General features: G+C 31.8%; 2 protein-coding genes across 9 annotated transcripts; both read right to left on the bottom strand.

Annotated features, from left to right (window-relative positions):
• Positions 1-1,187: 1,187 nt before the first annotated feature.
• Positions 1,188-10,066, bottom strand: LOC101256330 (eukaryotic translation initiation factor 4B3). 8 transcript variants are annotated; one of them, XM_069292991.1, is made up of 8 exons: positions 9,602-10,034; positions 8,071-8,126; positions 7,064-7,202; positions 6,498-6,590; positions 6,150-6,393; positions 5,181-5,512; positions 2,317-3,725; positions 1,188-1,516 (listed from the first exon to the last, which is right to left on the bottom strand). In XM_069292991.1, the coding sequence occupies exons 7-8, from the start codon at positions 3,525-3,527 to the stop codon at positions 1,459-1,461; spliced, it is 1,269 nt and encodes a 422-aa protein (XP_069149092.1). In that variant the 5' UTR covers positions 3,528-3,725; positions 5,181-5,512; positions 6,150-6,393; positions 6,498-6,590; positions 7,064-7,202; positions 8,071-8,126; positions 9,602-10,034; the 3' UTR covers positions 1,188-1,458. The 8 variants fall into 8 exon arrangements, with proteins under 8 accessions (XP_069149092.1, XP_069149093.1, XP_069149096.1 ...); XM_069292992.1 differs by lacking the exon at positions 7,064-7,202 and having other exon boundaries at positions 7,849-8,126; positions 9,602-10,066; XM_069292995.1 differs by lacking the exon at positions 7,064-7,202 and having other exon boundaries at positions 6,166-6,393; positions 7,849-8,126; positions 9,602-10,066.
• A 7,408-nt stretch (positions 10,067-17,474) lies between these two features.
• CyP (cyclophilin) lies at positions 17,475-18,323 on the bottom strand. Its single transcript, NM_001247559.2, has one exon. The coding sequence runs from the start codon at positions 18,268-18,270 to the stop codon at positions 17,755-17,757; it is 516 nt and encodes a 171-aa protein (NP_001234488.1). The 5' UTR covers positions 18,271-18,323; the 3' UTR covers positions 17,475-17,754.
• Between the last annotated feature and the right edge of the window lie 62 nt (positions 18,324-18,385).

Raw genomic sequence — 18,385 nt, 5'->3', positions numbered from 1 at the left:
CATTTAAAAAATAAACCAAGAGTCATATGTCTCATGTGACTAGAATTGCTCATAAGAAAATGAATTGTTTATTTAATAATACAAATGTGAAACGAAAGAAAGTTGCAATTACAGCTATGACTTTCAAATTGAAGCAACATAAAGTGTAAATATGCAATAATAATAGACAACATCTTGTTGAGTAATGCAGTTTCCAGTTGAACGTTGACAAACAGAGTAAAAAGCAGGTCCACTTTTGGGTTATAGAAGGATGGTTGATGTGTGTGTAGTAATTGTATAATATCACTTACGGTTGATATTAGTTCCAATATAGCTTTAGCTTTATATGTTAGGTGAAATTATTTTTTATTTTTTTATAATTTTCAATGTTATTATTACTTATTTTATTATCATATTATTTGTTGTTTACAATTATCAATATCTTTTTTTATACCTAATTTGATTTAATTTACTTGAGTTGTGTATCTATTAATAAAAGTCTATCCAAATTCATAAGACACAAATAAAATTATATACATATCACTTTCCGCCCGTAAAACTACTGGTGTTGATACATAACATATTAGATAGCCGTCCGAGTCGTGTGGAGCATTCATGAATAATATTAACTAAGAAAACAATAACAACAGAACTACACGTAACACAATGATGTGCTGTCGTACCATGAAAATGTATTATGATTGATAATTAGAGATATTGTTACTTAATAGTAATGTAATTAACGTGTCAACACATCGCAAAAGGACTAATCTATCACATCAGAAGATCGCCACGTATCTTGGATAATGAATGGACCTATTTCTAAGAATATATTTTATAGAAAATCTAGAAATGTTGTCTTAGAAAATGATACGGGAAATAGTTGACAATTACGTTTTAGTTCCAATATAGCTTTAGCTTTATATGTTAGGTGAAATTGTTGCAAATAGTGCTCCTTTAAGAAAATTGAAGTTACAATTCCTTGAGCATAATGTCTTTTGATACAAAAACAGACAATATGCATACTCTCTATTATAAGATGAAACAAGACCTCAATATTTCTTAAATTTGAAGTCTAGAAGAAGCAGAAGTGAAGAGATTAGAGCTCAATAAGGATGAATCTTCGTTCCTGTTAGAACTTAGAACATCTATTTTCTACTAAGAAGAAGAAGATAACATGATAAGAATAACCGGGAGAAGTCCAAAAATAAATTATCAAAAATCAAAATCTATCATCTTTAACAGTCTTTATGCCCTTTTTGTTCCACATAAGAATAAGAAGAAACAATTTTAAACTGAGTCCACATAAAAAAAGGAACAAACATAAATAGCAAAATGATAATGTTGTAGGTACACAGAAAACAAAACACTAAGAAATAACACGTTCTATCAAAATTGCTTCAATGCTTCGCATCACATGAATCTATTTCAAACTCTGAAGGAAACATAGCTCTCATAAACTTTTAACTTCCTTTGGCATCATATTTGTGGCTCACCACCAGACTCAGCAGCAGTTTCATTTACAGTTTCCTCAGCACTACAAAACATGATAAAAATGAGTGTCAGGAACCATGGCATTTAGGTTGTTGCACAATCAGCAAATTATGTAAAACTCAAAGCTGCTGCTCAAACAAAACAAAGGAACAAGAACGACCCAGTACACAGCATGAACGACCCAATCCTATCTGACTCCAAGTTGAGTCCTTGCCAGAAAATGCACTACCCAGAAGCAAGAATCAGCACATCAAGCAATTTAAAGCCTCATTCTTTCCATGAGTTTGTACAAATCATCTATATACATTTTGCATACAAACCCCCACTTTATAACCCTAAATTAGGAGGAAGTGCATCCAGTACAAATGTTCCTCTGAGGCCGATACAAGGGGAAAACAGAAAGGCAGCTTTTTACTGCATTGCTGGACACCAAGGTTGTTCCCTAAGTCCTACCAATGAGTGTCAGGTCCAAGAGCTGGTTAATGATCTTTCAATATCAAGCAAGCAAATAAAAAATTATAGTCATCCATGGCATTACAACTACACTTGGACTATGTAAATACACGACTACATTATACTTGGTACTTGGTACACACCATGCTCTAGAATATGGGAGTATAGGCAGTTAGATTTAGGGAAATCCAGCAAACAATAAAAGTAAGCTTTACATAACTTGTTAAACCCCTAAACAAGGCTACACAAATATCTACAACCAATTAACTAATCAAAGTATATTCTGCGAATAGCAAGCAGTAATAATCCATGAAATCACACAAAATTAACATTGGTCAGCACACGACAAGAGTTGATAAATCTAGAATCTAACATAAGAATCCATCAGACCTGGAAGGAGGAACTTCATTCAGCTCAGGCTTCCTCCAACTCTTCTCGGTCTTGTCCTCGCGAAAAATCAGCTTCCCGTTAGGACTCCCCCAAGCTTTCTTGGGGATTGGAGCACCATCACTGGACTCAGAAGCCTCCTTTACCTTCAAAGACTCAAGCTTTTGGTCAATCTCCTTCCAATCCCGTCCCTTCTCCTTCAATACCTCCTCTCTTGGCCTAGCTGCCCCAAATGGATTAGTCCCTTTTGGCTTCGCCACAGGGGCAGGGACAGGAGCAGGCACGGGCTCATTACCGTTCTGCTGTCCTTCACTCAATGGCAATGTCCTTGGTTGCAAATTCAACTTTGGCCTACCACCACCAGCAGAAACTCCGTTCTCTTCTCTCTTCTTTCCCCAATTTTCTGAATCCACGCCACCGTTTGAATCGTAACCGCCTCTTCTTTCTCTTAAACTGTCGAATGCACCACCACCAGAGGCAAATCTCCGTCCTCCTTCCTCTTCCTTTCTTTTGGTCCACCGATCCGAATCAGAATCACTACCGTTTGACCCAAAACTCACTCTCCTATCAAATCTTCGACCAGAAGAGGGTACAAAAGCTTTATTCGCACCCCAATTATCAGATTCATCAGCTTTAGACTGGGAATCGGAGAAAAAACCTCCCCTTTCACCTCTCTCCCCTCTTCTTTCAAAACCATTACCAGCCGATGTTTTCTTAGCTGCACCCCAATCATCAGTCTCGTCGGCACGAGAGGGAGCAATTTCCCTATCGGTATCTCTTCGGAACCCTCCCTGCCTACGAGAATCGTCCGACGAACCCCTCCCCCCTTGCCTGTCGTAACCGTACGATCTGAAACCACCACCAAGTCGAGACTGGTCAAGTTCCTCCGCAGTGCGCTCGCGAGGACCGGTGGGGAGCATCAAGACTTCCTCCGGTGTCAGGCCTTTGGTTGACGCAGCGGCGGCAGTTTGTGACTGCTTAGCAGCGCTATAAGTGCTGAACTCCTGAAGGGATAGGGTTTGTGGCTTCTTCTTCTTTGTTTTGGTGGTGGCGGCAGCAGCCAAAGATGGAAAATCGGCAAGGCCACCGGCACCGCCGCCATTGGAGTGATTTTCAACCTTCACCGACTCTTCCTTTTGAAGTTCCAACTCGTTCTCCTCCGAATCAAGTGCCCACGCGCCTGGTTTTGCCCACGCGCTCACGGTTGCCGCCATGTTTGCTCTTTGCTATTGCTCTTTGGACTCTTAATCTCTGTGTAGGTTTTTTTTGAGAGAATTCGCTTTCGTTTCAAGCGAAGAAATAGGTTTTTATTAAAGGGGATCTGTCGATTTAATCCAACGGTCAACATACGATAAGAAACGATTTTACGGAATAGATTCGTCTTGATCAACGGTGGAGATTAACTCCTTCATCTGAAAGGAAAAGGACTTTGCGTTGATTATATAGATTTTTTAATTTTTTATTCAAGACGTGTAAATGTGTAATTGTAGACCACAAATATTGCATTCCATATCTTCTTGCTGTAATAATAACTAAGAAATTACAGGTAATCCTCATAATAATTTATTGATGACTAGAAAATAAAGAGGAAAAGGAAAACCAACAAGTAGAAACACTTGAAAGAATTAAAAGGAGTATTATGAGGAAAAAAAAAAGGATTGCGAGAGCTTATACGAAGATTTATCATGAATTGATAAATTTTAATGTTCAAGGTAATAGATCATTTTTTGTATTAATTTAAGATAGATAATATGAATAAGATTATACAAATTGAGTTTAAGTAAGAGATTTAATGATTTTTTAAATTCCTTACTAATAATTTTGTCAAGATTATCCAATATGTTGAGTATCTTGTTACTCTTTCCTAACTAAAAATTATTAAATTGAATTTCACAAATATTAAATAGAGTCTAATACATTTTGATAGTAATCGCAAACCGTTTTCTAATCTTAACATCAAAAGAGAGTTACTAATTATGATTTGAATTAACTGAATATTAATCATAGAGGAATGGGGATAGAATAGAAAATGGGGATCTAAGGCAAGAGTATTATACAAGATACTTAAATGATTACTTCAATTTAAAATTTAAGTCCTAAAAATATCAATTACAAAGAAAAATATTAAGATAGTAATTGTCTGCCTATGAATAACTTGGGTTATTTGATCATCTATTTATGTTCATACGGTATAATACATAAATGTGTTTTTTAGTTTGATTTTATTTTATAAGTCATTTCTTACAAGTGCAACAAAACAAAAAAGGCATAATACATAAACGTGAATTTTAACTTAGTCATATTTTATATTTATGCCCTTTAATTTTGTGTGTGCGCACAACTAAATACTAAAATTTATTTTAAAGTTGAATAAGTGGACGCATGAGTCTTACGTGACATAGAACACGTAGGATCACCACCTACTATGCAAATTGTTATGTAAGATGTTACATTCTGTCTATTTATATAATTTTATACAAATTTAAGTGTCTATTTGTGCATATCCAAAATTGAAGGGCATAAATATAAAATAAGGTCAAGGTAAGGTAATATTTATGTATTATACTAAAAAAAATTAGCTAAATTTGTCTACAAAGGGAATAATTCTTCCAATTACTCTTAGATGTGAAAATGAGTTCATCATGTCATTACCCGTAAATAAACAGGTTAGATTTCCATATCATGAAATCCTCAGAAAATAAATGATCCAACTTACTGCTGTAACCTTCTTCACTATGTTATATTCTCACACTATAGAACTCATAATATGTTGCACCAATTTGGTGGCACAATAAATTACAGCATGAATCAACTAAATTCTCTGCACAACCAACTGAATGAAGAGACATCATCGAGTATGTACAAACCTCAAATTTGAACAACAGCTCTCAAATTTGAACAGCAGCTCAGCAAAGATCCACGCCAAGCTTCAGTTACAAGGTGACTGAATCAATAGCCTTCCCCAAAATTGTGCTTGTACCAGAACTTCCCTCCTAGTTGTAAAGCTCAACATTGCGGAGCTTCAGCAAGAACTCTCACAAATTAAGCATCAGTTGTGGATACAATTTCAACTTTTGCAGTCAAAATCTAGAATGTATATCGAGATGATATCAGCAGAAATAGTTTGAATCATTCAACATTATGTAGTGTCCATCCTCCATAGCTTTTATATCTTTTCCATCATACCACGATACATTTCCTGCATAAACTTCTGTATTATAAGCACAAACTTACAATACTTTTGAGGCATATAAATATATTGAGGCTTCAATTTGGAGTTCCAAGTCTAGCTTCTGCAGAAGTATCTCTAAGAACATTTAGTATACTCCAGACCTGAACTTATACGGAAAGTTCTACAACATCAAAATTAATGCCAGAAAGTACTTAATAATTTCTGTCAATCACTAGCTCAAGGGAGTCATCTGTCCCAATGTCAATAAAAGGATGCTAATGTGTTACATGATGGAAACACATGCTCTTTTAAAATGTTTAATCATAGAACCAAGTACCCAAAATTAGAAGAGCATGTGCAGTAATTAAGAAAAATTTGGAGCAGATAACCTCACTGTTTCACCATATGTTGCACTGTAAAGTTGTGTGCTCCTTTGGTGGTCTAGCCCCATATCGAAATGGAATAATTGTTGTGAAAGGTCAAGTAAAATCAGATAGATTACAAGTTTGATTATTTTATTTGTGTTCCTTACCGTCTTCATTGAGATCAGGTAAACACAAAGTAACCAAATTTAGAAGGTTCACTGAAACTAAGTAGTCAAATTGACCCAAAATAGGATAATTGCACCCAAATCAACATATGTTTTTAGGTATTGCAGACTTACAGATCCAATGCCATACATTTTATAAGATTTTAGACTGCATGATATCAAGGATATACACATATCAAGATGAGAGCCAGACGATTTATATAGCTGGGTAGCAGGTACATGCTTCAACTTTAATTTTTACGTGGTGGATTTGTTGGTTCTTGTTCTCTAGTCAGATGGAGTAAAATTATTCCCGAAAGAACTGTGATAAATCCACAGATATCAGATACGATACTACTACATCTTGCCCAGTCCAGTCCTGCAAAGAAATATAAAAAAGCAAACGACAGGTTCAAAGCCTTTACTCGGTATACATATTGATAGAGGACCACAACAAAGAATAGCTTCAGATTGATCACATACCTTGAACATTATTGTGCTTGCGATGATGGTCAAAGTGGTGAACATTACAGAATATATTGGAGAAACAATTGCAGCATTGAATGTATCCAGTGCCTATCAAAATGATGCATAAATGTTAGCATGCACTGCACATTTAGTACACTTTGTAATGGTCAAGGAGCATGCACTGCCCATTTACTGCACTTTGCAATGGTCAAAGTGCATCTCAAGGTTCATGTAATAAGGAAAATTTTAAATGAAGTTCTTTGCAAGATTCTCAACCAGAGCACTTGTTTCAGATATTAAAAATGCTCACATATCAAGCACACACAACAAAGAGCAACAAGTTTATTGCCAAATCACAAAAGTTGAAACACAGATAGAATGAAAAGACTTGGCAAATATTGTTGCATAGTTGGTATCAAGTATTGACATCATATATACACATTATGTATGGTCTGAACTAGTCCTGATTATAAGCATTCATTTTAGAGAATTGGAAATTCACGCTAGGAAAGGCAATGCAAATGACTTATGAGATGGATTACAGCAGATCTCAGTCAAGCTGGAAAGTTTTATGGCATTACCCTGTTTAGATAATTTAACTGCGTGAAGACAAAGATTACTGCAACAGCTAGAAAAAAACTAAGTCTGCGGATAGGCAATCTATCTAATTCCTTCCAAAGTAAGTTTTATTGCAATTCCAATAGCCTTTATGCTGACAACCTGCAAATTCAATAAATTAATAGAAAGCCACAGAAACATCTTGATGGGCTAGGAAAGTGTTCACATCTGCAAAGATTTATTATGTCCAAGAAGAACGTAATGTACAAATTCTACGTAGGAATATAGACGATGACTAGAAGAAGTCTAGAAGAAACCATAATTATTGTAAGTGCACCCATTAAGGGACATATTCCCAAATATATGAGCATGTTTGTCCATAACGAGGTACATAATGAAACATCAAAGCTGCTACTATGAATATTGTTGCTGTTGCTGCCACATAAATTACAAATGTTGCAGACAAAATTAGGAGGAAAAATTCATAATGAGCTCAACGGAGAGAGAATCATAACCTATAGCAAGATAAACAGGAAAAAACACTTAAAGTCCAGACCTAATTGAATTGCTAAAATCCAGATTTATCGTACAGAACTTGGCATATGCTCTTGAGGTGCATGTATAAACATTACCACAGATCCTACTATGCATAATATGCATCCCACTACACCTAATTGTTGTAGTCTTTCCCTCAAAATAAAATGTGTCAAGACAGCACTATTCAGATTTACCAAGGTTAGTTATGGAAACATCAGCAGGAGTTCCTTGCCAGAGTTTCAAAACAGCACATAAGACTTCAAAATCTCACCTGACAATTATACTCAACGCACCAAGTTGGGTCACAAGAATTGCTGGAGCATAAATATAGGCCACAAAATTGGAAACCTCCCCAGCAATCATTGCATATCCAAATCCAAATGTCATTAAGACCCCAACGATACTAATGCATATTTATCCTGAATGAAGTTTACTCGTGGAAACTGTTGGGTTTAGCACAGGAAATAACAATCACAACTCATGATCCACTTACTTGTAATCATGCCTGCCCACCAAAGGGGTTCAACAAATAGGTATAGCCTCCAACTCCTGCAGTGAAGATCACAGTCGCCAAATAACTGTTTAACCCGGCGAATTGAAGTTGACAAAGAATACAATAAGGAAAAAGGATACGAAAGAAAATGTTAAAGTTATTTTGCCAATTAAATACTAAACAGAAAATTGACACGCTAGACTGCAGTTTGATAAACAAAATAGTATAAACTTTCAAGCAAAATATGCTCCGCTACATGTACAGCTAATACTCCTTGTGAACTCATAAGTACTTCATTAATAAATACTTCTGCGTTCACTATAATGTCCAACCGAAAATGGTTCTTCTCATATTATGTATTGAATTGATTGGCAAGATCATGAATGAGAATAGAAGTTGTGCAAACTGACGTTGCAAAATTTAATTAGCTAGAAAACTAAGTATTACTTATTCATCTTTCTACTCATGGTTTAAATTAAAGTTACAGACAATGAGGTTAGAACCATGAATGTCAAGAACCCAATTCGCTTATTCACATCATGTAATTGTTAACAGAAAAAGAATGGACATAATGGGGTTAGAAACACAGCACGAAAACATTAAGATAAATAGTTTGCCTTTAGACCTCATATTTGATATTTTAGCATTTCCTGTCCATTTCCAAGAAAATGGATTACTCGATTTTCTCTTTTCTTTTCATGTGTTACATCCCACTTAATTTATGTTTCCAACACATGCCTGAACAGTAATACCTGACTGAAAGTGATCCTTATTGAAATTGAATCCACCACCGAAATGGGCAAAATCCTAGTAAACTTAAATCTAGTTGTATGTCAGTAGCACTGTTTATCAGACGGTATCTACCCACTCAAACAAGGAACAAGGAACTATCTTAAAAAAAGATTGCCTTGATCAATCAAAGTAGAACCAACATAGATACAACAAATTGAACAGTTCACCCTATACTGAAGATATACATTTTCATAACAATGCTTAGGAATTAAGTACTATATAGAATAAATACAAATATCAAATAATGAATTATAAATGCAGTACACTCTTTCACTAATATAATTTTGCCCATGTGAGTTTGACAAAGCATATATGGTCCTAAGCCATGATAAAGAAAGAGAGATGGTCAGTGTAAAGTAATCCGACTATAATGAATCTTTTGAATATCGAACAGGCCTCAATTAAGAGGAATGACTATGGCGGTTCATAAGTCAAACAATTCACAGTTGATTGATACATTATATCACTAATATCACACACTAAAGGAGTTCGTAAGTCAGATAATTCGCAATCAATTGATACATTATTTCACTAATATCACACATAGAGCAGTTTTCCAACTAAATTCCATCATTAATTGCTAGAATTGTGCATCCATACAAGCACTGCAACTTTAATCCATGAGCAATAAATGAAAAATCAAGCAAGCGAACAGATTTTCCGAATTCAATCAACAGTAAATTGACTAATAAATCGAAGTTAAGATGTAGTAGAGAGAGTTTTTTTTTTATTTTCATACCTGCTCGAGTGCCAACAGCAGCACGCATGAGACTTTTCTTCTTCAATGTAAAACTTGTTCCAATAAACAAGCTTGAAACCATTGCTAAAACTAAACTAGTTGCGTTCTCCCAATAACCAATTTCCTTACTTCTTCAATATATGTATATACACACAATCAATCAATCCGTAAGAATAATCTCCACTATACCTTTCTTCTGCTGTATACGGTCAAAAATGTGAACATATATAGAACCTGAAAGAACGTTAGTTTCACAAAATTCAAATTGGGCGAGGGAGATCTGAAACAGTTGAAGAACAAATTAAACTATAATTTCAGAGAATTCTCTTTCTCTTCTCCCTCCAGTAACCCAAATTTAGCTTCCGCTGTAAGCTTTTTCCTCCTCCTCCTTCAAAGTTTTACTGTAACCCGGGGGACTCTTCTTGTTGGACATGAAAAAAAAAATGGAGCAAACTTAACGTCGTTAATATGAGCTTTGGGAAAATGATCAGATAACGGTAACGAGTCTAACGAAGAAAACCACGTCAGCAGTCAAACAAAAAGGGTGTAAGCTTTGACCCAACTGACCCGAATCAGGTTTGCCGCTGCATTTGATTTAATTAAATTAAATTTTTAATTACATACTTTAAAGTGGAGCAAAAAAATTAACGATATCTAATTATGTTTACAGATCAAACTCCTTCGTGGAATTGTGATTCAAAATTCATATCATTTCATCTTAATTTATTTTTATGATATAGAATTTTTTATAATAAAATCTAAACAATGACTAATTACGAGATAAAATTATGATACATATTTATTATTTTATCTTAATTCACTTTCATGATATAGAATATTTTATAATTAATTTTTAAATAAATTTTAATCGGCTAAATTAATTTATTTATTTTTAGACGTTTTCTTTTTTAGGAGGGATGAAATGAGATTTGGGAGGTTTAAATCCTTGCTACTATGATAAAGATGTGGCGAGACTCTCTTATAACTGTATGGTAAAGATAAAAAATTTACCAATTATGAAATTAATATATTATTTTTGTTAGAATCATCTCTAATCTAATTTAAATAATTCATTTAGTTTGAATAAATCAATCTTTATAAGTATACAGTGTATACACTATCGCAAATGGGCGACATTTTGACTAGTCCACAGACACAAAGTCTAATACTTAAAAAGACTCATCTTTTAAACATTTTAGAAAAGAAAAAGAATTCATTTTTGTTCTTTCTATTTTGTGGAGTAGAATTAATCTCTGCTATATTTTTATTATATATAGAAAGTATTTTTTGGTGGAAAGACGAGCATAAAAATAAAAGTGTAAAGAAAAAGTGATAGCAGAAGAAATTCAAGTCAAAACTTTTCCTTATATTTGAACTAAGAGAAGATAAAATAATGTAATAATAAAATAGTTTGGATAGCAAACGAATCAACCAAGCAAGAAGAAAAAAATCAAAACAAGAGACATCAAATTTAACGTGAAAAACTTTTTCGGTGTAAAGAGTAAAAATTACAAGACCAAAGCTCCATAATAATCAACAAGAATTACAAAAGTGTCCTCCAAAATGGTCATCAACAATAATGAGCAACACAACTACAAGATAGCATCAAAAAATAAAGAAATAAGATAAACAAAAACACCAAACGTAGCTACTGTTCACAAATTAAAATCTGGAGCTACACGGCTCCAAATCACCCTCTCTCAGTTCCAAATCAAAGATTAAGTTGAAAGGAACACGCTGTCCAAATATCAGCTCAATCAGACAAGAAACAAAGAGGAAATCGCGGTATGAAAATGGATGCTACACTCAATCTCTTGTGATTCTTCTCCAATAAGACTTAAAAGAAATCTTACATATGCACCATAATTTTGGGCTTATGCAAAAATGGGCTACTCAAATTTGGACTAAATTTATCCCAAAAATTTTTTTGTATAAAATTGCAAACTAATAATGTAAAATAAATACAGTAGCTACCGTTTCATTTATTTGTGTTCCTTAGCAAACAATCTGATTTATTTGTGTTCCTTAGCAATCTGTTTGTCAGTGTCGCTTGCCTCTCTCGCTTTATACAATATAATTATATAAATTGTATTACTGTTTGTATAAAGCGTGAGAAAATTGTATATACACATGCAAATACATATATCTCCGTCCTATACACTTATAATTATACAATACAAATATTTCTCTGCCCAAGTCTCTTTTGTCGTTCTCTCTTTCTCGTTTTATACAATTCGAATATAACTTCTCTCTATCTCATTTTATACAATTTGATTCAATTGTATATTCCCTGCCCAAGTCTCTTTTGTCTTTCTCTCTTTCTCGTTTTATACATATTCAAATTGTATATAATTTATCTCTTTCTTGTTTTATACAATACGGTTCGATTGTATACAAATCTAAAGAGGAACCAATGAATTATATAATTACTTCTTTGTATATATGTATAGCGAAATGGGCATAACTTTTAGTTGTATATATATAGCGAATTATACATTTATATATTTATTATGAAGTGCAATTATGCAAACTTTGTTATAAGATACAAATTTAAATTTGTGTTTGCTATATGTGAAAGTTGCCCAAAAAAAATATGATGAAATTCTCAAAACCTTAGACTCTATTTCCACATAAAAAGGAAAAAAAAAAGAGGAAAAATTAACAAACTAGTCAAAATCAATAACTTAATTAGTAAAAAACTTACTATTTTAAAAATATTAATTAAAATGTCGAAAATGTCATTATTTTGAAAAAGAATATGTATCCTAATTAAAACCCTATTTTATCTCCTAAAAAATAATTTATTTACATTTCTATATATATCCATAGTTCACTTTTCCCAAATTATTTTAATTTTTAAAAAATCTAAATCTGCAAATTTTCTCCATATCTCTCTCTTCCATATTTATCCCATAAGTAAAAAAAGTAAAATTCTCTCTCCATATTTTCATGTTCATATTCCTATTCAACCTTTAAATTCTTCTTCTCTTCAACTCCAATTTTTTTATTATCTTCTACCGAAATGATTTTTTTTTGTCATCAAAATCTGGATTCACACAAATTCCTCTAATTAAGGTATTTTCATCGTTATCTTCTTTTTTTTTAGATTTATTTTCTGATTTTATTGTTGTTTAAATCATTGGTGGAAGTAAAATTCTTCTCGTTTAGAACTTATAAAACATTCTTCAAAGAATGATTCTAAGAGACACTATTCATCTTAGTAAAACGATTTTTCTTGATTTTTTATCATTTAATCTATGTACTACTCAAGAAATAACGGATATTGTAAGATCTGCTTCTAAAATTAGGGAAGAGAGACGACAAGAATAAAGTCTTCATCAAATTCAGATTGAAAACGTAACTCGTATGGTACAAGAAAATGACGGCGAAGACCAAATTGTTGATGAAGAGGTATTTAAATATTTTTTACATGTTTAGATTTTTGCATGTTGAGTTGAAGTTAAATAACAATTTGTTCAATGTACTGAATATATTTGTAAATTTCTTGTTATGTACATTGTTCAATATTTATTAGTTTGTATTTTGTATTCAGTTTTTATTTTATTATTGTATTTTGAAGTCAGTTTTTGTTAATTTTGATAATGTATTATTTTTTTCATTCCTTTACATTTTTCACGTTTGTAGATATTCAATAATTTATGAATACATTTTACATTATTATGACATTTCAGATTTTATTAATAAACTTTTGTTTTTGTGTTGTATGCTATGAAATTTTTATGTATTTGTATTTGTAATTTTTTCTTAGAATTTTATATCCTTTCTCAATTAATATTCAAATTAGTATGTATGAGATTAATATTTATATTCATTCAAAACCTCATGTTGTATAGTTATGAATCTTGTATTTGTTCCTAATTGAATTCATCCCAAACGTATACTAACTAGATATGTATATTATTTACATGAAGACAAAATCCTATTAGTTTCTTTTTATATATATAAAAAAAAATTCAGAATTTTGTATCCCCTTTCTAAATTTGTATTTAAAATCGTATGTATACAATTAATATTTGTATTCATTCAAAAATTGTGTTGTATAGTTTATGAATTTGACATTTTTTTCTAATTTGTATTTATTCTAAAGGTATATCAACTAGTTATGTATTTTATTTAAGAATGATTACACCAAATATTCAATTATTTCTTTTCAATTTTATATTTCATTCTAACTTTTTCATCATACTATTTTTTTGTATTTTATATATTATTATACAAAATTCTAAATAAAAACTAGAATAAATAGAAATATAAATAAAATACATATTGAAATGAATACATACAAGATTTTTAAAGAAAAAAATAACTACCGAGGAAAAAAAATATACGAATACAAATATATTTCTTAAATGACTATATAGATACATTTGGCATACCTATTGGAATGAATACAAACTAATAAAAAACTATAATGAATATAAATAGAATATATTGTGGAATGAATATAATTTTAAAAAGGTAAAAATTCTGGAGAAAAAATAGAGCAAAGTTTAAATTTTATTTGAAAATGTAACTGATGAGAAAATTAAGTGATCCTTACGTTTTTGAAATATTGTCTCCCTTGATTTTCTCCCCTTTTGTTATTAAATAATTATATTCTTTAAATAAAAACAAATAATAAAAACATAAATAAGATATATAACAAACTAAAATTTGATATTTCTACTAAATATTGAAAGTGTTGCTAATAAGCCCTCTTAAATGTTAAAATATTAACATTTTGAAAATTTCTCAACACGTTTATCATTATTCAATTGGCACAACTGTACATCTTCGCTATTATGATTGTCTAAAATGAACATCCAATTCCATGAAGCAGAATGAGAAAAATTATCAACATATTTAGTATGTTGATTATTTCAAGACGCCTATATTTAATGATTATACATGTTTTACGTAGAATGTAATCAAAATAAGTAAAATAGAGATCGTGCAAAGCTAAGAATCATTAAACCAAATATAAAATTAGTTTAGAACCAACTTGAAACTCTGGCAAGACAAATTATAAGAAGCAGCGAACGTGTCTAAAAAACTATTGCAATTAAGAAAACATTTTTGCAAATCTTTAAAAGAATTTATAAGGAAAACTTACATATTTTTCACCAAAAAAGTAGATAATATAGAACTAGAACTATTTATAAAGTATTGAAAAAACAAAAACACGAAGATACATACATATTTTCAAAAGCTATTGACTCATTTAAGATATATTATGACGACACTAAAAGATTATATTATGATATTGGGTGGCTAATTATTCTGAAATTTTATTTTGTTCTTCTTCCCCCACTACTTTGCTGTTGAAGTTCACACAAAAATCATTCATCAAGAAACCCCAAATTTCTTAGCTAAATCTTCAAATGAAAATTTTAATACATAAAAAATCTTTTTTAGTGATATCGAGAACACAAATAACAAATATATAATATATAAAATTACACACAAAGCTAATAATAGATGAAAATAAAAATTCTCAAGAAATAAAGAATTAAGTTCCACTAAAGCGAATAATGTTCTCCGAGGTTAAGGACCACTTGTTTCCACCAACAATTTCAAAGTAAATAACCATTATTGTCAATAGTGGGGGAAACGAATAATTTTTATTTGGGATCTTATATTTTTAAATTTAATATATACAAACATAAAATTGCAAAACTTAATTATTAAAACCAGTTATGAAATCATAGCAAAATTGAAATTCACGACCGGCCTCTGATTATATATTCTCACTTTATTATTATCAATGAATGTGGTAGGGAAAAATACTGCAATTCAAAAGCTGTCCACTTACCATTTACGAATGAATTCCTTTCAAAACATAGAATCCAATCATTTCAAATTTTGAAGATGATGCTAGGACACATGGCCACTTATATATGGTCTTAAAAAGAAGGAACTTTAAAGAATAATTAAATGAATATTAAAGTTTAATCTAGCATTGACTATTTTTCTCAAAAGGTCCAGAATATTAATACAACAAAATGTACGCCATTGCCGTATTTTCAAATGGAATCATTTTGTTATTCGGTAAAAAATAGTCGATCATTATTACTAAATAGCTTGATTTTGCCTTTATGGGCTAATAAATTAAAGTTGAAGGGCAAATGCAAATAAAGTTCACAAACACTGATAAATTGAGATATTACATAATATTCTGACAAACTATAATAGATGGTCGTGATATTTCATGTGACCACCTTATACTATATATTTTTTCTGTTCCTATTTTAGTTGTTTACTTTAAAAGTGACACATACCAATAGTTATTATAGGCTAGTCATAATTTTATATTTATAGTACAATTTACTATTCCAAAATAAATTCACTTAAGATAACTAATCAATGATCTTGGAAGGAAGTTCATAAGTTTATTTACAGTACTTATGACAAAGATAACTAATCAATGCTCTTGGAAGGAATTAAAGTAAAATAAATTGGAGGGAAATAAAAAGCTTGCATTATAACTTAGTAGTATCAGAAACTTTTTAAAATTAAAGAAGATCATATTAAAAAGAATTTATTATTCTTCTTTAATTTATTAAAATATATAAATAAATAAAAATAAATATAAAAAAAAATATAGAGAAATAAATAAAGACCAAGGTATATACTAAAATTGGGTTACGAGGATAAGTTAATCATTCTTAAGTGAGCTCTAGCTCCTAAAATTTCCAATAGGAGTAATAAACTCACAGTGGAATTTTACTTTATTTAACTTTTTGATTGGCAAGAAAAATAAAAATAGAAAAGATGCTTAGCACGGAACTCAACAAAGTAAGGTTACTTAACACAAATGTGTTAGCATATCACAGTGCTCCTGATATCTTATTAAATGGTAACATTTGATTGAAAATAGAGTTCAAAAAATAATGAAAATTTTAAAATATTTATCAAATTAACTTTTATAAAAGTAAACTCATTTTCTTCTCTCCTTATAAATATATTAGGTAGTATTTTTAAAAATAAAGTGGTACAAGAAAAAATAAAAAAAAGAATTATACCTTTATATACTTGCCATATAAGAAAATATAACATTCTTTTTTACACAGACCAAAAAAATATAATACTACATAAAATGAATATGACATTTTTCTTGACACAGACCAAAGAAAATAATATCACATAAAACGAAAGGAATAATATTTATGATTTTTTTTTTGCATATTATTCAGAGTAAAAGTCTTTAAATATAAATTTATCTTTTGAATTTATGAAAAAGTGAGACCTAAGATATAACTAAATATTACAAGGTACAAGCGCTAATTAGCAAAACTTTTTTCCTCTGCAAAAATTAATGCGGATGTTCTTTTCGAAATAAATCAGCGTTATGTCTTTTGGTAGCCGTTCTTATTATGATCTAAAACGAGTCACACATAAATTATAATTTGATACAAGAATGTGTAATCTTTTCAAAATAAGCAAACGTCAAAATTCTTCAAAACTGTATCTACCATTCAAATGAGCCACACGCAGTTCAACGAATCACACTCCAGTGTTCCTAAAAGATAAATACTAAAACCCCATACCCAACACATGGAAGTGACATTTTTTTTGGTATTGGTTTAGTTTTGGAAGGGGTCGAATATTATTTTTGGGGATTAGTAATCTAACTTTTCTTCTTAAGCAAATTAAGAACACCTTAATTAATAGTACGCTGTTCGGTGGTGCGCCACAAGAGTCACCGCTCAATTTGATCCACATATACCACAAATTTAAAATATCGGCATTATATTCGAATAGGACCCACAATTGAGAGGGAGGAATACATTCAATTCACGTAAACCACGCTCAGGTCAACACACTGTCACATCTTTATCGGCCAAAAAGAAAACAACAAAATGATGACTTAGTTCAGCACAAAAGTATGACGACATTCAACCAAAATTTGGAGATTAAGCAACAAAATCGAGATTAGCATTAGCAAGTCTATGAGTATCTTATTTAATTGTAGTCTTAAGATTAAACATAAACTGGTAGAAGCAACACAACAACCAATTACGGTTAACCCTAGAACTCGACCCGACACGACCCGACCAAAGCAGTAGAGATAGTTTGAAATTAAAAACAAAGCCTAAAACGGCGACTCAAATACATAAAAGACTGATAAAACTAGATCATCATCATCATCAGATCTAGAGTTGACCGCAGTCAGCAATAACCACAGGCTTGGAGCACCTTCCAGAGCTAGATCCAACAGCCTCTGCCTTCTTAATCACATCCATGCCTTCAACAACTTGTCCAAACACGACGTGCTTTCCGTTGAGCCACTCAGTCTTAGCGGTACAGATGAAAAACTGAGAACCGTTGGTTCCAGGTCCAGCATTAGCCATGGAGAGGATTCCAGGGCCGGTGTGCTTCTTAACGAAGTTCTCATCGTTGAATTTGGCTCCATAGATCGACTCTCCTCCGGTCCCGTTTCCGGCGGTGAAATCACCTCCTTGACACATGAACCCTGGGATCACACGGTGGAAGGTTGAGCCCTTGTAGTGCAAAGGCTTCCCCATCTTTCCAACACCTTTCTCACCGGTACAAAGAGCTCGGAAGTTCTCAGCGGTTTTGGGAGTGGTATCGGCGAAGAGCTCCATCACCACACGACCAGCTGGTGCACCACCGATGGTAAGGTCAAAGAAAACCTTTGGATTTGCCATTTCTCTCTAGACTAGACGTTTCTCAAACTTACAAGATGGTACGATTTGTGCTTAGGGTTTAAGCGAGACGGAATATTATATAGGAAAATGTGAACACGGATAACTTATGAAAGAA

The sequence above is a fragment of the Solanum lycopersicum genome, chromosome 1, assembly GCF_036512215.1.
Source record: "Solanum lycopersicum chromosome 1, SLM_r2.1".
Lineage (NCBI taxonomy): Eukaryota > Viridiplantae > Streptophyta > Magnoliopsida > Solanales > Solanaceae > Solanum > Solanum lycopersicum.
Note: the sequence above shows the minus strand (reverse complement) of the source record. Positions and strands in the feature narration are given on the sequence as shown.